Here is a 24,324-nt window from a genome sequence, read left to right as displayed (position 1 = left end):
TTGTCCCCATCTCTTAATGGTGAAATATTGCTTAGAAATCAAAAACTTATCGCATCCGGATTCGGATCTTCAACAAAATCAAATCCATTGGTAATATTGTTACACACCCAACCTGTCCATCAAGTTTCGTCCGAATCCGTCCATAACTTTTTGAGATATCCTGCTCACAGACAAACAAACAAGAAAGAAATATGGTGTGCATAGCATGATACTTGTGAAGTCCCTAAAATAGGTTGTTGACCTTTGGCCTATGTTGACCTTTCGGCCGATGTTGACTTAAAATAATTGGTGTTTGAATTAAGTTAGCTATGTAAATCCTCTTCAAATTTCAAGTCAATCGGATGAAAATTGAGAACGTTATAAATTTGACAAAGTTGTTGACATTTGGCCTATATTGACCTCTTGACCTATGTTGATCTCAAAAATGGTGGTTGAATTCAGTTCGCCGATATGTAAATCCTATTCAAATTTCAAGTCAATCGGATGAAAATTGAGAATGTTAGAAATTTGACAAAGTTGTTGACATTTGGCCTATGTTGACCTTTTGGGGTATGATGACCTCAAAATAATTGGTGGTTGAATTGATTGACCTGATATGAAAATCCTCTTCAGATTTCAAATCATTCGGATGAAAATTGAGGATTTTAGAAATTCGACAAAGTTGTTGACATTTCGCCTATGTTGACCTTTTGGCCTATGATGACCTCAAAATAATTGGTGGTTGAATTGACTGACCTGATATGAAAATCCTCTTCAGATTTCAAATCATTCGGATGAAAATTGAGGATTTTAGAAATTTGACAAAGTTGTTGACATTTCGCCTATGTTGACCTTTTGGCCTATGATGACCTCAAAAGAATTGGTGGTTGAATTGATTGACCTGATATGAAAATCCTCTTCAGATTTCAAATATATAGCATTACCCCAAACAGGAGGGTACAGCAATGTTTAGCATTACCCCAAACAGGAGGGGAAGGTGATCTTCACTATTACCCCAAACAGGAGGGTATGGCAATGTTTAGCATTACCCCAAACAGGAGGGGAAGGTGATCTTCACAATTACCCCAAACAGGAGGGTATGGCAATGTTTAGCATTACCCCAAACAGGAGGGGAAGGTGATCTTCACTATTACCCCAAACAGGAGGGTATGGCAATGTTTAGCATTACCCCAAACAGGAGGGGAAGGTGATCTTCACAATTACCCCAAACAGGAGGGTATGGCAATGTTTAGCATTACCCCAAACAGGAGGGGAAGGTGATCTTCACAATTACCCCAAACAGGAGGGTATGGCAATGTTTAGCATTACCCCAAACAGGAGGGGAAGGTGATCTTCACAATTACCCCAAACAGGAGGGTATGGCAATGTTTAGCATTACCCCAAACAGGAGGGCACAGCAATGCTTAGCATTACCCCAACAGGAGGGGAAGGTGATCTTCACAATTACCCCAAACAGGAGGGTATGGCAATGTTTAGCATTATCCCAAACAGGAGAGTACAGCAATGTTTAGCATCACAGAAATTGTTTCTGTCAAGGTCACATAAATTGTCAATTTTCCTCAGATAATTTTTTTTATTTTACAGACGTATTTACTATTTTTACGTACATTTTCATTGAGATTTTTATTTCAGAATTTACACTTATATGGCTCACATATTTCACGAACCGGCTGACAAAAGCCTGACGTTCGAGTAAAGGTGGCAGGAATTTGTTAATTGTTCAAGGTGCCAGTGATAACTCGCCTACTCCTCATAAGTGACACTCTGGGATCTTCAACGTCCACCACCTAACGGTAGCAGATGGGACATACAGCTTCACGTCTATTTGAGGGACACCACATTTTGTGATGCAACATCCTTGCCTGTGAGCACCAGGGTAACAGTTTGTAGTTGCGTCAGAAATCGAACCCAGACAAGACAGCTCAATGGTAAGTGCGCTACTTCGGGAATATTCTATCAGACTACATTAAACTTCATATGTGAGCAAAATACCCGATCCAAATTTAAATAAACAACTGGAAATTACATCAACACGTCATGAATTATCTTGGAAAACATCTAGTATTTGGGCGCAAAGTTTGCTGTTCCGCTAACGTCCCTGATGTTGTTTCACAGACGCAGGTGTAATCATATCAGTGTAGGACAGGTTTATGATGTGGATGTTAAATTTCATCGGAACTCGGTGCAAAAGTTTGAAAACATCATCAGACTTCAATAACAAACTTCGCAAAAATCTCAAATAAACTTTTCAAAGTGCGACCCAAAAAACGCAAATAAACTTTTCAAAGTGCGACCCAAAAAACGCAAATAAACTTTTCAAAGTGCGACCCAAAAAACGCAAATAAACTTTTCAAAGTGCGACCCAAAAATCTCAAATAAACTTTTCAAAGTGCGACCCAAAAAACGCAAATAAACTTTTCAAAGTGCGACCCAAAAAACGCAAATAAACTTTTCAAAGTGCGACCCAAAAATCTCAAATAAACTTTTCACAGTGCGACCCAAAAATCTTAAATAAACTTTTCAAAGTGCGACCCAAAAATCTCAAATAAACTTTTCAAAGTGCGACATAAAAATCTCAAATAAACTTTTCACAGTGCGACCCAAAAAACGCAAATAAACTTCAAAGTGCGACCCAAAAATCTCAAATAAACTTTTCAAAGTGCGACCCAAAAAACGCAAATAAACATTTCAAAGTGCGACCCAAAAAACTCAAATAAACTTTTCAAAGTGCGAACCAAAAATCTGAAATCAACTTTTCAAAGTGCGACCCAAAAAACGCAAATAAACTTTTCAAAGTGCGACCCAAAAATCTCAAATAAACATTTTAAAGTGCGACCCAAAATCTCAAAAATAAACATTTTAAAGTGCGACCCAAAAAACCCAAATAAACGTTTTAAAGTGCGACCCAAAAAACTCAAATAAACTTTTCAAAGTGCGAACCAAAAATCTGAAATCAACTTTTCAAAGTGCGACCCAAAAAACGCAAATAAACTTTTCAAAGTGCGACCCAAAAAACCCAAATAAACGTTTCAAAGTGCGACCCAAAAAACTCAAATAAACTTTTCAAAGTGCGACCCACAAAGTCTTCATTTCTTTGTTTTTCCTGAATAATAAAACACTGAATAGCTCAATATTATTTCCTACAAAACGATGGCACGATTCAAATTTTTATTTTGACATATTTGAATCAAACGCAGTAAAGCCACAGTGAAGCAATTTCTGGAGGTATATACAGTATCACGTTTTATTGTCCAGGTGGAAACTCACCTGCATTATCGCCCAGGGTATGCTGAGAATAGATGTTCCCATCATGGTATTCCATATTGCAAATCTAGGTAAGGGATGGGATAGAAATGGATTGGTTTTATTTAGGAGTATATGTATTATGTATGGCTGTAAGAATGGATAAATGCTATGTATGGTCAACACCACTCTATTGAGCAGACATATAGACTCAGTAGCACAATGATAAGCAGGATGGAGGCGTTCGAGATGTGGGTGTATCGGATGTTCAGAATCTCCTTGACACAGAAAAAAAATCAAATGAAGACGTTTTAAGGACATGCAATGCAGAAGATAAGTTTTTAGGTACCAATGGGAAACACAAGGTGGATTATCTTGGTCATATCCTTCGTCATGAGTGTTTACAAAATAAACTGTTGGAAGACAAAGTTTAAGGCAAGGGAGCTGGAGGTACACCAATAAATACTCGGATGGCCAACATATAACGCAGTGAGAACAGGACTGAGCTTTGCGGAATGCTTGAGATGAGAGGTCAGATAAACTGCTTGGAAATTCATGGAAACCAACCTCCTGGATGGAGTTGATACCTGACCAGAACCAAAGACTGTAATATCGGCCTCTATATTTCAACACAAGATGTCGACGTTGAATCATGGCCTTCAAAATGATAAATTGCCAGTTATGGGAAGAAACTAATTTTCAAGTTGTAAGGGGCAACATTATTATTACATGAGCAAAATTACCTGGCGTTGCCAAGCAACGCGGAGTCGCTTTGTGTTATGAATATAACGAGGAGAGGGGGAGGGGCGAGATTGGAGGGGAGGGGAGGGAGGGATGGAAAGGGGGAAGGGAAGGGAGAGGAGAGATGGGGAAGGGGAAGAAGGGGAGAGGAGGGAAGGGGAGGGGGAAGGGAGAGTGGATGGGAAGGGAGTGGGAGGGGGACTCACAGCCCTCCTTACGCCGTTCACTCACACACAACTCACGGCCCTCCTTACTTCGTTCACTCACACGGAACGCATGGCCCTCTGTACGCCATTCACTCATACACAACTCATGGCCCTCCTTACGCCGTTCACTCACACAACTCACGACCCTCCTTAACACCATTCACTCACTCGGAACAACTCATGGCACTCCTTACACCATTCACTCACACAGCACATCTCACTGCCCTCCTTACAGTTTAGTTTAATGCTTTGGCAGCATGGAGGAAGAGGAAGGACAGCATTGCTGAAAGCTGAGTAAAAGATATACACTTTATAATTTATTTTTGTATACAAAGACAAGGCTCGTGTAAGAGCTCACTTAGTTATAAGAATTGCTAATGTGTTAAATTTTGTCACATTTCACTCCAGATTTCGATACTTATTTCGGAGCAGGGTCCGATCCTCAAATCCGAACCTGGATTTTGATTATATGCTTTAATTTGATTATTTTTCTTGAGAGTAGATAGTGTTTCCAAGGCAAGACACGTTTGAATAGGCCGAAGCAAAATGGCAGTTTGAGAACCCAGCGATGTGCTAGTGGATTGACCTAGATGGACGACTGGCATTTTGATTTTTGGGGATTTTGGTTATGAGCAAAAAAATTTTTTAACACCCAAACACCCAGTTTTCATTCGTGCACTCCCGTTGAGTTCAAAAAGTATGTATGCAAAGTTTGGGGCTGATAGATTTCATGGTTTTGGAGTTATGGAAGAGACTAAAGCACACACACACACACACACACACACACACACACACACACACACACACACACACACACACACACACACACACACACACTTTTATTATTATACAAAAATAAGATCCACAAATGTGATGGAAGTTCCAATACCCTCCCCTAAGCCATTCCTGCTGTACACGAAGGTTAATGCTATCGCACTATGACCTACCCATGCACAATGGAACATGGTGCCCATGAATTGATACCACACATGTCAGAGCATGAGCTTGTGAAAATATTAGAAATTCTGGAAAAACAGAAAGCATTCAATTCCAATGGAAGAAAAAATACAAGGTAGTATGAGAATTCCACTTTTAAGAAAAACATTTCATGGAGAAATATAATCGATGAAACAAAATCTTTAGTTTGTGACGATATAATCTATTAACGTTAACAGGACATTTAATAGCTTTTGACTGTCCTGTTTTAGTTAACTAGTACACCCACTTCGTATGGGAGCGGCAGGAATTGAGTCACGTTATTATCCTCCAGGGGGTATATAGATTACAGTAGATCTAAGCTTAGGCCTCAAGAACGTCATAGGTGTGTTAATTTAACAAGCTTCTTGTAGAGCACTTGATTTGTAATTGTAATTGGAAAAAAGCCATGACAAGCTATCTTAACATGGGTACACACCTTAATACGGATTTCGCCCAAGGCGGAATACCCCCTTAGAGAAGGGGGCAAATGAAGTCACTACAACTTCCATCGTCTGACCTTACATGAATTCCATCGTGCGGAATCACCATGTGCATTCTAATTTTGAACATATAAGGTAATTATCTTGAATGCTAAGAAGAGCAGAGAGAATTCAATTATATGTATTGAACCAGAACTGTCACATGGCTACAGACGAGTACGACTCTCAGTGAGGCTTACCCCGGGTAACAAAATTTGTTACCCAGAATAGTCTTGTGACGGAATCACACTATGTGGACATGGTAAACAGACATGAGATTTGATGTAAAAACTCTGCTCTGTTAGTGAACACAAGGTCTAGAAAAAAAAATTCGGACGTCAACAATAGTACTGCTTTCCTATGTCTCATCTATGATAAGAGGGCACAATGTGGGTGGTACCTCCTTGTTCGAAATGAATACCTGTTCCTGGCACCTTACGCAAATGCAATTCTGGTGCTCCGATGGTTTAATAAGAGGTCGCTACGGGATTTTGAACAACTAAAAACAGTCAAAAGCCACATGGTCAGCACCTTTTGTGCTTATAGTGCACTGGAGATCTGTGACTACATTGTCGAAACTATTTCCTTCTGGAATTCACAACAGGTCCACACGACTCAAGGTTGAGCATTTTTACATGAACACAGAGCTGGCCAGGTATGGAGCCAGGTATGAACACTCTGTTTCTGTCCAAGATTCAGGAGCAAACTAAATCAGAAACTGTGCACCGATTCACCTGATATAATTTAGCGCCATCTGTTATGGAGGAGAAAATAAAGTTTATCGTGTAGAAAAAAAGCCCAGTGTAAAATTGATTGCTGTTTGGTGATATTAATGATCAAGCAATACAAGTTACTATCTGGAAGCCCGTGGGAAAAATACCACAATATAAAAATAAAAGGAAGCCTTTTATTCTTGCGCTGGTTGAAAGAGCTAAATTGAGGCAGTATTATAAATTTCTTGTATGTTTGGATTAATTAGAAGCAACTTTTACTTAATAATTGTAAATTTTCCGAAGGTGTGAATTAATTTGAAGCAACTTTAATGTAACCTTGCTAACATGCATATTGTCTCCGAGGAGCATTTCCGTGTTTTGGGGATGGGAGATGGACAGACAGCCAGCATTAACCTATTAAATGTACTGAAAAGAGTATTGGGAAATTCCAAAATCATCATATTTCTTAACAGCAAATATATCGCGGCATATTTCTTTAAAGCAAATAAAAAATAAAAAAAGATTCAGGAGCAATCAAAGCAGCGGTCTGTCTTATACACCTCCCAGGTTCAATATTTGGTCAGACTGAAAAAATTATAATTTTCCTGTTGGTTTGGCTTAATTTGAAGCAACTTTTGCTGAATATTTGTTTTCTGTCCAAGAAGCGTTTCTGTGTTTCAGGGTGGGACAGAGACAGACAGACGGGCATTAGCCTATGCTATATATAGATGGACCATGAGTAGTCCTTATGAGACAAGGAGCTGTCAACAGATTGTGCTGATACCAGATCATATGTCATGATCCTGGGGCCAGCTTCCTGTTGTTGTACTCTTTTCCTACTCTAGCGAGATTCAATAAAGCGGTAGTGACACTTGGCATGATCATGGCGTAGGGTCACTGAATACGATTGCAACATGGTGCCAGAAGTTCAGAAACCACGTACTGTATGAACTCGGCAAAATGAATATGTTTAAACCACCGGAAACATTCTCTTTCACAACGGGGAATGTGGTGGAGAATTGGAGGCGCTGGGAACAGCTTTTTCGGACATATCATGCTGCTGCAGAGCTTGTCCAAAAGTCAATGAAAATGCAAGTCGCCATTTTGCTGCACTGTGCTGGCGCAGAAGCGCAGAATATTCAAAAGAACTTCATATTTTCGGAAGAGGAGGATCCCGATGATTGGGAAGCGGTTCTCCGGAAGTTTCATACATACTGTGAGCCCCGACGGAACAAGGTATTTGAAAGATACAAGTTCTGGTAACGTGGTCAGCATGACGGGGAGACTGTTGACAACTGGGTCAAGGATTTGAGTACAGGGACCAAAGAGAGAAAAATCTCAGGGATAGTATCGTGTTTGGGATGTCTGATGAATGAGTGAAGGGAAGACTCTTGAGGGAAGAGAACCTTAGCCTATAGAAGACTCTGGATATTTGCCATGCAGTGGAGGTGAGCAAAACTCAGCTTTGAGCTATGTCCTCTAGTCAGCACTCTGCACATGTACATGCTGTGTATTGGCACAAAGCGAAAAGAGAAGGAATCAGGAAGCAGACAGAACCAGGAGTCAGGGGCATAAAAGCTGATAGCAGTCATAGCCATAAGCAAGGGGGTAACTGTAGAAAATGTGGTATGCAACAACCAGCACGTAACTGCCCAGCTTATGGCAAGCTTTGTCAAATCTGTAACAAGCCAAATCACTTTCAGGCACAGTGTCGCTCTAAGAGGAGAGTGAAGGAAAAAGGAACTGTCCATGTGGTTGAACAGGAGCCGTATGACAATGACACAGATCTGTTCTTTGGGACAGTAACATCAGCACCAGCTAAGACAGCTGTGTCTCACTCAGAATGACAAAATGACTGGATCGTGCCAGTAGTGATACACAGATGACAGGTACACTTCAACCTTGATACTGGAGCAGACACCACTATTATAAGTAATAGGGACTATCAGCATCTGCAGCCCAAGCCACGTCTGAGGCGGAGCCCAGTGAGTCTGAAAGCATACAAGGGCAAACCCATACCTAGTCTAGGTATATGCCGTGCGCAGCTTGAGCGTAAGGGTCAGTCATTCACAACCAACGTGGAAGTTGTTCCTGAAGGCCAGCCTGCATTACTGGGGCGCCAATATTGTCTCAGACTGGGTCTTGTAAAAAGGGTATACACAGTAGCCACAGAGTCCTTATGCTCACAGTCAAGAGCAACTACACCCAGGGAGCAAGTGCAACAGACGCACCCATTACTGTTTACTGGAAGAGGATACCTTCCGGGTGTGCACTCGATTCAAAAGCGTGAGGACGCAAAACCAGCTATCAATGCACCAAGGCATTTGCCTTTTGCCCGCCGGGAGATGCTCCGAGCAGAGCTTGACAGACAAGAGCAAGAAGGATTTATCAAGAAGGTCAGTGAGCCTACAGAGTGGGTAAACTCACTTGTCATAATAGAAAAGGCGAATGGGAAAATAAGATTGTGCATTGACCCCAAAGCCTTGAATAAAGAGATTCAAAGAGAGCACTTCCAGCTGCCCACCAAAGAGGACATCTTGAGTGAGCTTGCGGGAGCTCAGTTCTCCACAAAGATAGGTGCAGCAGATGATCCATCAAATCAAATTAGATGAGCACTCATCCAAATTGACAACCTTCAATACTCCATGTGGGCGATATCGTTATCTTTGCATGCCCATAGGTATCTCGTCTGCTCCAGAAGTGTTTCACAAGAAACTTTGTCAGATACTGGAAGATTTGCCAGGTTGTTGAGTGTTCATAAATGATTTGATTGTGTGTGGATGCACAGCTGAGGAACATGATGCATGGTTGGAGGCAGTACTGGATCGCTTAGTGGAGGTGGGACTTCGCCTCAACCTGGATAAGTGTTATTTCAGGCAGACTGGGATTATGTATCTTGGAGATCGAATAACAGTGCAGGGAGTGCAACCAGATCCAACTAAGGTGGAGGCGATCACAAAGATGCCCACACCCTCGGACAGAGATGCATTGCGATGAGCACTTGGGATCGGGACATACGTTGGTAGATTCTTGCCTAACCTGTCAGCCCACACCACCGCTCTCAGATCGTTGTTGGTACAAGATACAGATTGGCAGTGGAACCCCAAGCATGCCAAAGAGTGGCAGGACATTAAACAGCTATTGACAAAGGAGCCTGTGCTACAGTACTATGATCCACAAAGGCCAATCAAGGTGTCGATGGATGCCGGCAAGAATGGGTTAGTAGTGGTACTTCTGCAGGAGAAAGAGGGACATTGGCTACCATTGCCTATGCTTCAAGGTCAATGACTGTGGCAGAGACTAATTACGCACAGATTTAAAAAGAAATGCTTGGTGTTGTGTATGGTTGTGAATGATTCCATGCATACATTTATGGCCATAAAGTCATCGCAGAAACAGATCATAAGCCTCTCATTGCAATAGCAGGCAAACCTCTTGGGGGAGCACCGCCTCGCCTTCAAAGACTTCTCCTACGTCTGCAAAAGTATGAACTGCGGTGGCAATATACACCAGGAAAACACCTGGTGGTTGCAGATGCACTGAGTCGTGCCTGCTCAACAGAGGCAGTGAGCAGGAGAATGAAACGGATGTAGAAGTTCATGTCTGCATGGTCCGAGATAATCTCCCAGTTTCTGGGGTTAAGTGGGTTGTGCTAGCAGCAGTAACTGCAGAGGATACCATCTTGCAACAGGTGATCAGCTACATCAAAGAGCCGAGCATGCAGTATCCGAAGCCTTACACCACATTTCAGGACGAACTGAGTAAAGTTGATGGAGTTATTCTGAAAGGCCAGCGAATCGTTATTACTTTCAGCATGCGCAGTGGTATGCTTGGCAGGATTTACGAGGGTCACCTGGGTAAGGAAAAGTGTAAACGATGGGCACGGGAGGCCATTTATTGGCCATGCATGAATGGTCAGATTGATGACTATGTGAGCCGCTGTGATGTGTGTTTGAAACACCACAGTGCTCAGTGTGCAGAACCACAGCAGCCGCATGAAAGGCTAAATAAAGCCTGGGTCAAGGTGGGGTGTGACATATTTTACTATGCCAGTAAGCCGTATCTGCTGGTGATGGACTATTTCTCTAACTGGAGGTCGCCTTGCTAACCTCAGAGACTAGCAGGGAGGTCATCATCCACCTTAAGTCTATCTTTGGATGTCAAGGGATCCCAAGCCAAGTGATGAGTGATGGAGGACCACAATTTGCCAGTGCTGAATGCAAGAAGTTCTCACTAAACTGGCAGTTTGAGCACATCATGTCAAGCCCTTACTATCCCCAATCATATGGTATGACTGAGAGTGGTGTCAAGATTGTGGAGAGACTTCTTAAGAAAGCTGGAGCGCGAGGAGAGGATCCATATTTAGCTCTGTTAGCCTACCGAGATGCCCCGTTAGAAAATGGATGGTCACCGGCAGAACTACTCATGGGAAGGAAACTCCAAACCCGTCTCCCAACAATAGCTTGGAAGCCAGAGTTGCAGAGCCCTGAACTGCGATCTTTCAAAGGCAAGGAGATGTCAGAACTGAAAGAAAAGGAAACCATACGTGTGAGGAACAACGGCCATTGGGATGACCGAGGCCGAATAGTGCGGATGGTGGGCCCCAGATCATATGAGGTGGAGCTTGATGATGGACAAATCTTTCGAAGAAACAGGCGACATCTCTTGGATACCAAGGAGTGTTTCCCAGCGCAGGCTAGTTGGCCTGTGATTGAGGAGAAGTTGTCGACTGCTGAGAAGCTGGAACAGCGACCACCGCAAGGAGAGCAAACAGGACCAGCCACCCAGCCGGTGCCAGCGCAACATCAGGTGCAGGAGCAAATGCCTGTACCAGCTCTGAGACACAGTACTCGCATCTCCAATAAGCCTGGCAGACTAACTGAAGAGATATAAAGTTGTCATCCTACTAATAAGTGCAGTGTTAATTGACACAAAGATGACTGCCATTTTAATAACCTGGTAAATTAGCTTAGAATTGTATTTGCCAATTGAAGTGCATTATATTGGCTGATTTGAAGTGAATTATATTGTTTTGATTTGAATTGAATGCTCAACACTATCTAAAGAAGCATTGCCATATTGTTTCATCATAGTTCTTGTTTACCTTTGATATCCCAGCAATATTTGCTAAAAGGGAAAGATGCGTTGATACCGGATCATGTGTCATGATGCTGGGGCCAACTTCCTGTTGTTGTAATTGCTGCTGTACTCTTTTCCTACTCTCGCGAGATTCAATAAAACGGAAGTGAGACTTGGCACGATCATGGCGTAGGGTCACTGAATACGATCGCAACACAGATGGCACTTGATTGCACGATCAGTCTGAGGTCATGATCTGTGTTCAAAGTATGATGTTAGATCTTTAGTAATTGCAAGACAGCGAAAGAAGATGTGATCCCTTCCAAAGGCTCTCAATTGTCTTCCCACCTGTCCCGACCCCATTGTCACTGCACCAGATGGCCGTATTATTTAGATCCCAATTTAAACAACAATTTCAACCAGAAACTCATGATATCAGGAGATTCAGGATTTTGAAGAAGAAAAAAAACCTGTTCCACACCTTTAAAATGTTGAAAAATACCAGGCCAGCTCCAATTGTGTGAAGCGATTGTTGATAATACCTCTAGCCATAAATGCTGTTGAAAAAAACATGTTACTATTTGGGAAATGAAGGATTAAAGCACAACAATGACATTTATTTCCTGAAAAGGAAGACTGGGTTATTTGTACACCTGTTGGACCTTACACCATGAGCATCTGCCTATGGATAGCTCGGAAATGAACTTGCTACCAACAGATCATTTGATCCTGCTGCTTTATGTAGCTACAGTGGCATGAGAGTTTGAATTACCGACTTGAGTTATTCATGAGGATTCACAAATTTGTTATTTCATTTGAATACCGTAAACTGGGGCTACTTTGAATCACAGGGCTACTTTGAACACACACATAAGAAAATGATTTATGATATACTTAGTTAATAATAAAAAAGTTTTTAAATAAAACAAGATATTATTTAGTTTAATTGATTTTGTGTTTGTTTATTATTTAAAATGTGGACATTAATGAGATTGACCAAGCCTGATTCAAAATGGCCGACACCTCATGCTGAGCACATGGTATGCAGCAAACTGTCTTAAACTTTCACCTCCTGACTTGTAAGTATAACTCATTTTTTCCTAAAATACTAACATAATATTAAGTAATAATTACTCTATTGGGGTACCAAATCTTAGTCAATATGGTTTGGGTATAGGATCACAGGGGTCAATTGACCATTACCCATGCATGTTTTCGTCACAATCGGGGTTATTTTGAACGTGTTCAAAGTAACCCCGGTAATAGAAAATCGTGTAACACCAAGGAAATAATACATTGATTGACAAATGTAAAGCTGTTCTTTGGATGTCTGTAAGCACAAGTATTATATTAAAGTCTGTATTCTATACCTCACCCTACACGTGTTCATTTTCAGGTATCCGATCTGGTAAAACATGGTCCGAACGTACAAACGGGTTGAAGGTTCCAGGCAGTACCGCAACTACACAACTGAGCAACTACATATGGCAGTCCGTGCAGTGGAGCAAGGCACAATGAGCCAAAGAGAGGCACACAAATCATTCAACATTCCAGCGGGAACACTGCACAATAAACTCAAGGGAAAACATACCAAAAAACCCGGACATCCTACAGTATTCACTATTGAAGAGGAGCAGGCTTTTGCCGATCATTTGAAGATTGTCGCTGATTGGGGATTTCCATTTGATTTAAAAGACCTCCATATGTTGGCACATTCCTATCTGGAAAAACAAGGGAGAATGGTGGCGCAGTTCCACAATAATTTTCCATCATTTGATTGGGCAAATGATTTCATGAAGCGTCACCCCACTCTCGGACACGGGGTTATTAAGCGGCTACCAGACAGTGACGAAAATGATGCTGCCATACCTACAACGCTGTCAGAAGTAGTCGTAGGGATTCTGAAGAATATGCGTGGGGTTGGAGACCAGCAAGATCCCCCCAAAAAGAGAAGGAAGAAAATATCTGTAGAGCCGGGGAAAAGCATAAGTGCAGAGGACTTACAGGAACCAACCAGCAATGCCATCGATGACATAATCAGTCATGGGTCACAGAGTGATGATGGCAGCATTGATGACGCAGAGACAGAATCAAGCGAAGTAGAAGAAAGCGAAGATCAGATAAGTGATAGCATCGAGTCTGAAGAGGAAGTCCTGTCAGATGACATAGTACCATCCATTGGCAACTATTATGTTGTAAAATTCCAAGTGAAAACTTCTGTCAAATTTTATGTGGCCAAATTAGTGATAGTCGATGAAGATGAATGCACTATCAAGTTCATGAGGTCATCGAAGAAAGCTGACAATAAATTTGTTTGGCCATCCGTACCTGATGAGGGTAATGTTACTGTAAACCAGTTGGTTAGACTGCTGAGTCCCCCAAAAGAGGAAAGAAGGGGTGGACTTACATTCAATGCGAAGGAACTGCAAAACTTTAAAATGCAGTAGGAGGGGAGGGTGGGGACACATACCCCAATGTGATATGACCTCTATACAAAGGGTTATTTTGCACCGTCCATTCCGTCGATTTGTTCTTCACTATTGGAACCGTATTACTGTAATTTCACATGTTTCTTGTGATTGTATTGCCTTGGTAAAGCGCAATACAAGTAATATAATTGTTAACGGAAGTTTTATGATAAAATGGTGTCATATTCCTCATTATGCCGATTTTCAAATTTTTCACAATCCAAAATTGATATCCAGTACCGGTATTATTTTTTAAAAGTTTTCTGAAATGTTGTTTTTGATTCATTTTATTTTTTAAAACAGTTATAGCGTTCAATGACACCCCAACAGAGGGGTTCCTTTGACTATCTATAGCAAATTCACACAGATTCAAAGTAGCCCCATTCGCAGGGTTACTGTGAACACCTAATTTCTTTAAAATATATATATATATATTTATATGCACAGCTAAGCAGTTTTGATGCATGCTATCATTAGCTTCATTCAGTCCCCCTATTTCAGTAATGAAAGGAGTGAGATATATTTATTACATTAGCCAGGGTTCTATGGGAAAGAAAAAAAATGTTCAAAGTAGCCCCAGTTTACGGTACCAAACAACATTATAACAATCTCACACACCTCTTGCCTTTTATTTATTTTCCTTGAGTGTGTCCCGTCCTCTTCTCCCACCATCTAATTGACACCAATTTGATATGTCTGCCATTACCCTTTCAAACAATCTGAAAAAGTAACCCCTTCCTGAAAAAGCATTCTTTTATTAGGAGGTACTGTTGAGGTTACCAATGAATGTGCTTTATCTGGCCTCTGGCACTCACAATGACGCCCTACCACAATCTTGCGCGCGCGCACACGCACACACCCTCACTCTCACTCTCACTCTCCCTCTCCCTCTCCCTCTCCCTCACCCTCTCCCTCTCCCTCTCTCTCTCTCTCTGTCTGTCTTTCTTTCTTTCTTTCTTTCTTTCTCTTTCTCTCTCACTCATCCAATCACAGCATCAATCGAACACACGCCTCTTGCCATTTTTTTTCCCCAAGTGCATATTTGTGTATTTTTCCTTTTTATCTCTGTTTACTTTCCACGGCGGTATTGTAAACACTTTGTATTTTTGCCATGCTGCATATGGCCTTTCAAAGGTCAAACGTTTTTCATCGGTGGAATATATTTTGCACATAAAATTTTGCCTGTATTGAATGTCAGTACGTAAAGGTATGTCATTCGACCGTCAATGTAGGCAAGCTCACATTTCATGCAGTTAAGACCTTAAACTAGTGTATGCATGTTCCAACACATTGGCTTATGGCAAGGGTGTATATACGTTATTTCGAAGGGGATGGAAGGTGACATGGATTGACAGGGTAATTCCAGGGACCATCATACAAAAAAAAATTCTAGAATTTCTAAAAATATTTACATCTATAAAGAAAAAGAAACAACAGCTGCACATAACTTCCAAGTAGAAAAGCGCAAATGCTGGCACAAAGTAAAAGGTAAAGTCAGCCGAACAGAACCACAGTCATATCATTTTTGAGATAGGTGCAACAACAGGTAGCTGTGATATTCACAACAGAAAGGTGACTTTGCTGGTTCTATAAACATCTTCGCTTTAAATGAAGCAAACCGCATACACCAAACCCATGATATCCCTGTACAAGTGTGATCATTCCACAATAATTGTTCTTTTTATTCCCTCATTCCCAACTCACATGGTTACAAAGCTTGGCTGCTTGCCTTTCGCTGTTGTCATTGTGTTCTTGTGGATTTTAGAAAGCAAAGCTGTGAACAAACCGTCACAAAGGAAGGGTCAGTGTGCGCACGGACAAATAAAGATGGATATACTACAGGGGCAGGCATATGGAAAATGACAAAGACGATTGCATTTCAGTATTCAAATAATGATGAGAGAGGGGTGTGAGGGTAGAATGGACAGTGGTTGGATGGAAGATGAGGGCGAGGGAAAGTGGGGATGGGTACATCAGGCTCAATATCAAACAATCGTTGCCTCTTTCAAATACTTGTTGTTGGCTGGAATGGCACTTGTTTGGAGGACGCACAATGCATGGCATGACGACAGCAAACATATTGAGATTGAGGACCCGATGCAAAATTATGCAAGTACAAATTACAGGCGTGCAATAGAAGTTGTCCTGAGAAACACCTCCATGATCAGCAAAACTTATAAAACTAGAATGGTACTTGGTGGAGCTCGTACCTCCACCAGGTACGTTTTGTATGCCACTGATAGGACGGATCTGCATCCAGACCTGAACCAACCTAAATCAGCTAACCAACTCATTCACCGAGTTTTGTCATAATCCAGCAATAACGTTTTGATTTATCAATATATCACGCTATAAATCGTTTTTTGCCATATCCCTCAATGGTGAAAAATAATGTACAATATTTTTTTTTAAACTCTCAAATATCCAGATCCGGATCGGCATCTTCACCAAAATCTAATCAATTCGTCCTTGTCACACACCCAACCAGTCCACCAAGGTTCATCCAAATTAATCCATAACGTTTTGAAATATCAAGCCTATTGTTGCGGTTGTGCCATAAAGGCAAATCCCCTATAGTCAATTGCATGACAACATGTAGCCTGCAGTAGTTAGTTATTTCTTATTGAATGTAAAAATTAGCCCCTTTCCATTGTGTTGATAATCGACATCAAATATGCGTTGAGTTAGGCAGGATCTTCAAACATTCGTTGGTTAAGGGAAGCCATTAATAATGTGCAGAAAGGCATGGCCAAAAGCACGGCCCACGTGACCAATGGCGAGCCGGGAAGCCGTCGCCATGATGCGACAAGCCTCAGCCAATGGGCGGCTGTGGAACATTTTTGCATGCGTGGGCGGATCTGGTAAAAGCCCATGCAGATCGCATTTTCGACCTCTTGGATTTTGCAGCACACAGGATGACATCTCTCTTGCTTTGGGATTTTGCTGCGCTACGACCTCCTGTTCTGAACTCTTGGATTTCGCAGCGCACAGGATGACATCTAGCTTTGCTTTGGGATTTTGCTGTGCTACGACCTCCTGTTCTGAACTCTTGCATTTCGCATTGCCACGTGGATGACACCCCTCTTGGACTCTGCCTCGCCGACCATAGTGCTCTTGCATTTTTGCCTCGCCACGTCGACGACCTCCTGCTTTGTACTCTCTTGCTTTTTGCGGCAACGCCTGAGACCCATCGCTCTTCGCCGATCCCTCTTGCATTTTCCGAGGACACTCCTTTGCATTGGTGCTTCGATGACGCCTCCTGCTTGTCCAACCTGTGCTGAAGTTCGTCCATGCCGACTTCGAGGCAGCGGTTCATCCTTCAGACCTGACCTCGTCCAGGCTGCACGTCATGATCGAGCTGCGAGCTGCGCACACCAGACCATGTGGCCCCCAGTGAGGCAATCCAAGCATGTACATTGGTACGATAATAACCAGTGTCTTTTCCCCTGCGTGTGTGAGAGTGTGAAGGCACCTGTGGGGTTTATGATAGGTAAGAATTGATAAGCTCTATCTTTTGTCTATTCTCTGTGCCTTCAAAATAAAAGGTTATACATTTCATTGTTACATTCCAACCTGTTCAGATACGTCTTTTCTCCATTGGCCTAGCACCATCGGAGACCAAATATGGCTTGATTGAGGTCCATAAATCACGTAAGGTAACGCCGCTTCCCGCACCGTGCAAATCCGCTCGGCACGCAATTGAATAAGGTGTGTGGAAGTGAGGGTTCGATCCCCGGGTTCTCCGATCACGTGTCTTGAAGGTGTTTGAGAATATTGACCAGTAAACTCTTCGACGCATGGCTGGGAGATTGGCGATAGGAATTGCTTAGAAATCCGTCAATCACGAGTTTAGTAGTCATGGTCGGCGGCCTCAGTGGAACCGCAGTTCGTGGGGGAACGGGGCATAAACCCCCCTTTGTATGTCGACGAGCGCGGGATCTGCAACACTATATATAGTTTTTGGCCCTATCTTTCAATGGTGAAGAATCACTTAAAAATTATAGTATCCGGATCTTCATCAAAATCTAATTCAATTTGTCCTTCAAACACACCGAACCACTCCATCAAATTTCGGCAGATTCTGTCCACTACGTTTTGAGATATCCTGCTCACAAACAAACAAACTAGAACGGCATGCAGTAGAGAGTATACCTCTGCCAGGTGAACAGTTTACGTTTTGTATCCTAGAGTAGACCAGAAAATCACAATACACAATCACATTTAATCAAAATCATCCGTTCACAACATTTTGAGATATCCTGCTATATATCGTTTTTGGCCCTATCTCCCAATGGTGAAGAATCACTAAAAAAATTATACTATCTGGATCCGAATCTTCACCAAAATGTAATAATTTAGTCCTCGTCACATACGCTACCTCTCTTTCAAATTTCGGCCGAATCCGTCCACAACCTTTTGAGATATCTTGTTCACAAACAGACAGACAGACAGACACAGACAGACTGGGGTGAAAGCATAACTTCCATCCACCTTTGGTGGCAAAGGTAACAAGAAATATGGTGTGCATAGCACGATACTTGCAAAAACCCTAAAACAAGTTGTTGACCTTTGGCCTATGTTGACCTTTTGGCCGATGTTGACCTCAAAAATAATTGGATGTTGAATTGAGTGGCCTGATTTGTAAATCCTCTTTAAATTTCAAGTCAATCGGAAGAAAATTGAGAATTCTAGAAATTTGACAAAGTTGTTTACCTTTTGACCTCAAAATCAATAGGCTTCTTCCATGTGACAAATTCCACCATTTGGTGAAGTTTCGTAAAAATCGATTTAAAATTGTGACCTGTAGGCGATTGACAGTCAGACTAAAGAACGCACAAGACCAACCAAATACACTTGAAAATTCTTCGATTTTCGCAAGTAACAAAGACATCGGTGAAAACATAACAAATTAAATGAGAGTTAATTAACAAATTAAGAGTTAACAAATAACTTAGGTACTTCATGTTATCATTAACCATCAATTCTTGGAATTACCCAATTGTTTAATGCACTGCGCTTAATGGCGTCTTCTTCATTAAATATTATCTCGAGTTTATGCCGAAACACTTTCCAAACTGGAAGAACATTATTACATGTTTCTGCACATTGCTTTTCGATTGACAGAATCACTGTTCTTCACTCAATGATCTAATTCATTCAATCAGTGTGAAGCTCAGTCGAGTTAGTTTGACTCACACATCACTCAATGCACATTTCCTCATTTTTAACACTTCAATCTGACTTGATTCTTCAACATCACTCCTGAGCTCTTCCACTGTCGCTGAAGTCATATTCCTCCTCACTACTGCCATTCTTATACCGGAGTGCATCCAAGTTCTTGTTCAACTATTACCTATTGCAGTCCCTTAATCCACTATGCCTCCGTCGTTAAGCTATTTCCTGAGTGTCGACTACTGCATAGAAAAAGAATTTTAAAAAACACCACTGCCTGACATCAATTTCTGAGGGCAACAACATCTGGCCAAAAAAGAAAGAAACAAGTACACATACATTCAAAGTACACCGCCCCCATGCCAAATAATTAAATATCCTACAGCGCGGCATTGCCGGGGCGCCTCCGGCGCCCGGCAATACCGCAGTGCAGCTCATTAAGGCTGCATTGGGAGGGAGAGGTGTACACTAATTGATTGATTAATTGTATAATTAAAATCAATAAAAGATTATCACAAAATATTTTCATAATCAATTGGCTAATCGCATAACTAAACCACTAGTGCTTCATCCGAAGATGTATCTTTTAGAAATTTAATTAAATAAGTCATTTATAAAAAATTAAATAATTAATTGATTACTCAATAAATAATTAATCGATTAATCAATAAATAATTAATAGATGAAATGATTAATCAATAAATCAAAAATATCCTTGATAGCCACATCACTTGGTCACTTATGTCCAAATATTAGCTTCCCAGCTCAAAAGGTGCCTGAGATATTGGCCAAATGAGAAAGAAAATAAATAAATGATTAATAATGAAAATAAATAAATAATAATCATAAAAAAATTAAATTGGTAATCAATTTGGTCAGAGAACACATAAACTACCACTATTTCATCAGAATCTGTAACTTTAAAAAAAAAATTTTTTTTGTCATTAATCGAATAATTAAATAATTAATCGATTAATTGATTAATTAATAAATCAAAAATATCCTTTGCAGCCAAATCACCTGGTCATTGGCATGTCCAAATATCAGCTTCCTAACTCAAAAGGTGCCTGAGTTAATAATGGTCAGAAGAGAAATGAAATTTAATTAATTAAATAAGTACTTAATTAAACGCTAATAATTAAATAACTCCTCAATTAATTGATTAATCAAAAAACAAAAAATACCGTTTTTGACAAAGGACTTGCTCACTATTGTGCCGAAATTTCAGCTTCCTAGCTCAAAGGATGGCTGAGATATCGTCCGGACAACCAAGGAAACAAGAAAACAAACAAGTACACATACATTCAAAGTACACCGCCCCATGCCAAATAATTAAATATGCTGCAGCGCGGCATTGCCGGGGCGCCTCCGGCGCCCGGCAATACCGCAGTGCAGCTCATTGAGGCTGCATTGGGAGGGAGAGGTGTACACTAATTGATTGATTAATTGTATAATTAAAATCAATAAAAGATTATCACAAAATATTTTCATAATCAATTGGCTAATCGCATAACTAAACCAGTAGTGCTTCATCCGAAGATGTATCTTTTAGAAATTTAATTAAATAAGTCATTTATAAAAAATTAAATAATTAATTGATTACTCAATAAATAATTAATCGATTAATCAATAAATACTTAATAGATGAAATGATTAATCAATAAATCAAAAATATCCTTGATAGCCACATCACTTGGTCACTCATGTCCAAATATTAGCTTCCCAGCTCAAAAGGTGCCTGAGATATTGGCCAAATGAGAAAGAAAATAAATAAATGATTAATAATGAAAATAAATAAATAATAATCATAAAAAAATTAAATTATTAATCAATTTGGTCAGAGAACACATAAACTACCACTATTTCATCAGAATCTGTAACTTAAAAAAAAAAATTTTTTTTGTCATTAATCGAATAATTAAATAATTAATCGATTAATTGATTAATTAATAAATCAAAAATATCCTTTGCAGCCAAATCACCTGGTCATTGGCATGTCCAAATATCAGCTTCCTAACTCAAAAGGTGCCTGAGTTAATAATGGTCAGAAGATAAATGAAATTTAATTAATTAAATAAGTACTTAATTAAACGCTAATAATTAAATAACTCCTCAATTAATTGATTATTCAAAAAACAAAAAATACCGTATTTGACAAAGGACTTGCTCACTACTGTGCCGAAATTTCAGCTTCCTAGCTCAAAGGATGGCTGAGATATCGTCCGGACAACCAAGAAAGAAAACAAGAAACCAGAGTGAAAACTGAGTACTCTCTTTCAGCGTGCGTCACTGCCGAGCCCCCTTTGGTGCCCGGCAATGACGATTTGCAATGCCTGGAGATGGCATAGGAAAGGAGCGGTGTACAATAAATAAATGATTAATAATGAAAATAAATAAATAATAATCATAAAAAAATTAAATTATTAATCAATTTGGTCAGAGAACACATAAACTACCACTATTTCATCAGAATCTGTAACTTAAAAAAAAAAAATTTTTTTGTCATTAATCGAATAATTAAATAATTAATCGATTAATTGATTAATTAATAAATCAAAAATATCCTTTGCAGCCAAATCACCTGGTCATTGGCATGTCCAAATATCAGCTTCCTAACTCAAAAGGTGCCTGAGTTAATAATGGTCAGAAGATAAATGAAATTTAATTAATTAAATAAGTACTTAATTAAACGCTAATAATTAAATAACTCCTCAATTAATTGATTATTCAAAAAACAAAAAATACCGTATTTGACAAAGGACTTGCTCACTACTGTGCCGAAATTTCAGCTTCCTAGCTCAAAGGATGGCTGAGATATCGTCCGGACAACCAAGAAAGAAAACAAGAAACCAGAGTGAAAACTGAGTACTCTCTTTCAGCGTGCGTCACTGCCGAGCCCCCTTTGGTGCCCGGCAATGACGATTTGCAATGCCTGGAGATGGCATAGGAAAGGAGCGGTGTACAACAAGAAACCAGAGTGAAAACTGAGTACTCTCTTTCAGCGTGCGTCACTGCCAAGCCCCCTTCGGTGCCCGGCAATGACGATTTGCAATGCCTGGAGGTGGCATAGGAAAGGAGCGGTGTACAATTAGACTCACCAAATATATATATATATATATATATATATATATTGTTGCGGTTTTAGAACCCTCACTTGTAAATAATTCTTGTAAATATTCTATTTGTTAAAAGGTCAAAGGTCGCACCCATAGTTAGGCCATATGCAACACGTAGGTCACCATAGGACTTTAGTTATCTCCTTAGTATGTGTTTAAATAAGACCATGTTCCCAATAGTGGAATCTGCGTTGCATTAATCAAATAAGGTAGGCCCAATTCATCACATTCGAACCTCTCTCTCTCTCCAAGCTACTCCATCATGCCCACCTACAGTCGGGGCTTGTCCCTCCCAATTCTATAACGCGCCTTCGCTTGCCAGCAGCGTTCGCTGCATTGAGCCATCATCGCTGCCTTAAGCGCTCGCCCCGGCCGCCATTATGCATGCGGTCAAGCTGGAGAAGAAGGGGGCGGAGCACCAAGAACGAGGCGTGGCCCTGTCAGGGGTGGAGCCGGTGAGCCCTCGCTATCCAACCAGGGCTGAGGTGAGCTCACTGATAGGCGTGGCTCGATGAAGCGTGCATTGATTTCTAAGCGCGTAATATAAGCGCAAGCGCGAGGACTGCTTTAGCGACTGCGCAGGGGACCGTTGCTGTTGAGAGAACACCAAAAAGAGAGGAGGGAGAGAACCTGAGTAAGGAGTTCACGAGCAGAGTGAGTGGGAGTGCCACGCTAACAGAGAGGGCACGGACAGAGCTGCGTTGGAACGAGCTGCGCTGTGGAACTCCTAATTCATATGAATTCATAGGAACTGCGCATACGGACTTGCGAAGGACTTCCCTCCCGCCATATGTAAGGTCCGGTCACGCGCCAACGATACGCGCTAGCTGCCTGCCCGGGTTTTCGCCATGGTATGAGTCGACACCTGGAGCCGGACCTCAACGCCTGAACCATCTACCTGGACCTTCCTCCCCTACCACTACCATTCCGTGTGAGTCTGTCTGTTTGTCCTGGGGTCGTGATAAGTAAGACTATAGATAAGCTTGCCCTGTGTCCTTTTGTTTCTCCTTTCTTGTACATGCTTTCCTTTCCTCTTCTTTGGGTCTTGTAAATAATTAATAAACCCACTCTTTGTTCTTCCCTTACTCTGGTTTCCTCTTATTCGATCGCCTCCGTCCTTTCTTTCAATTGAGTACCTGTGGCACGATTTGGAAACAGCCCAGGATCGGGTTTAGTCATTTGTTAACGGCTCGGATCGCGGATTGCTAACCGCTTGGCAATATTCCATCTTATCCGTGGTTTGAGCGGGAGTTATTTCCCTGCTCGCGGTCGGGGTTAGTACGTAGGTATTTGGGACTTCATTGACCAATCACCCGAGCTAATTCCGACCGGGAGGAGCGTCATAATTTCCAGGATTGGGGGATGGCCAGCTCAAAAGACAAGGGGACTAAACCCCCCCTTGATAAGTGGAGCGCCGACCCCCGAATCCGCAACAATATATATATATATATATATATATATATATATACTGTATATATATATATATATATATATATATATATATATATATATATATATATATATATATATATATATATATATATATATATATATATATATATACTAGCTTGGCTCGGCTCGCTACACTCGCCTCACCACCACGTAATTTCAAACACCTCACCCCCACATAATTTAAAACACCTCATCACCAACTAATTCAAAACACCTCCCCACCACATAATAAAAAACACCTCACCACCACATAATTAAAAACACCTCACCACCACATAATTAAAAACACCTCACCACCAAGTAATTCAAAACACCTCACCACCACATAATTCAAAACACCTCACCACCAAGTAATTCAAAACACCTCACCACCACATAATTCAAAACACCTCACCACCACATAATTAAAATCACCTCAGCACCAACGAATTCAAAACACCTCACCACCACAAAATTAAAAACACCTCACCACCAAGTAATTAAACACACCTCACCATCACGTAATTTAAAACACCCATCACCATGTATTTCAAAACACCTCACCATCACGTAATTTAAAACACCTCACCACCATGTATTTCAAAACACCTCACCACCACATCATTTAAAAACACCTCACCACCACATAATTCAAAATACCTCACCAACACGTTATTCAAAACCACCACCACGTTATT

At 40.9% G+C, this 24,324-nt stretch overlaps 2 protein-coding genes and 1 long non-coding RNA gene across 8 annotated transcripts in view; 2 read left to right on the top strand and 1 right to left on the bottom strand.

The window, feature by feature from the left end:
• The window catches only part of LOC144889486 (uncharacterized), a 497,490-nt gene that overhangs the window by 278,162 nt on the left and 195,004 nt on the right, over positions 1 to 24,324 (top strand). The gene's annotated exons all lie outside the window — the stretch shown is intronic.
• Positions 1 to 24,324, bottom strand: part of LOC137412771 (neutral amino acid transporter 9) — a 195,871-nt gene that overhangs the window by 100,736 nt on the left and 70,811 nt on the right. For 5 of the 6 annotated variants that reach the window (XM_068098106.2, XM_068098093.2, XM_068098122.2 and 2 more), the window contains 2 exons: positions 15,612 to 15,681; positions 3,268 to 3,331 (listed from right to left, as the gene is read on the bottom strand). In XM_068098106.2, the coding sequence (XP_067954207.1) occupies positions 3,268 to 3,331; positions 15,612 to 15,652 (105 nt within the window). In that variant the 5' untranslated portion in view covers positions 15,653 to 15,681. The remainder of the gene's footprint in view (positions 1 to 3,267; positions 3,332 to 15,611; positions 15,682 to 24,324) is intronic. The other variant, XM_068098114.2, reaches the window with a different exon arrangement.
• Positions 16,876 to 24,324, top strand: part of LOC137412805 (uncharacterized) — a 57,416-nt gene continuing 49,967 nt past the window's right edge. Inside the window, exon 1 of the mRNA XM_068098135.2 lies at positions 16,876 to 17,326. The gene's annotated coding sequence lies outside the window, so the exon portion shown is untranslated. The remainder of the gene's footprint in view (positions 17,327 to 24,324) is intronic.

The sequence above is a fragment of the Myxine glutinosa genome, chromosome 1 (genome assembly GCF_964187855.1).
Source record: "Myxine glutinosa chromosome 1, kmMyxGlut1.1, whole genome shotgun sequence".
Classification (NCBI taxonomy): Eukaryota; Metazoa; Chordata; class Myxini; order Myxiniformes; family Myxinidae; genus Myxine; species Myxine glutinosa.
The sequence above is the reverse complement of the archived record's forward strand: the minus strand, read 5'-3'. Positions and strand labels throughout refer to the sequence as shown.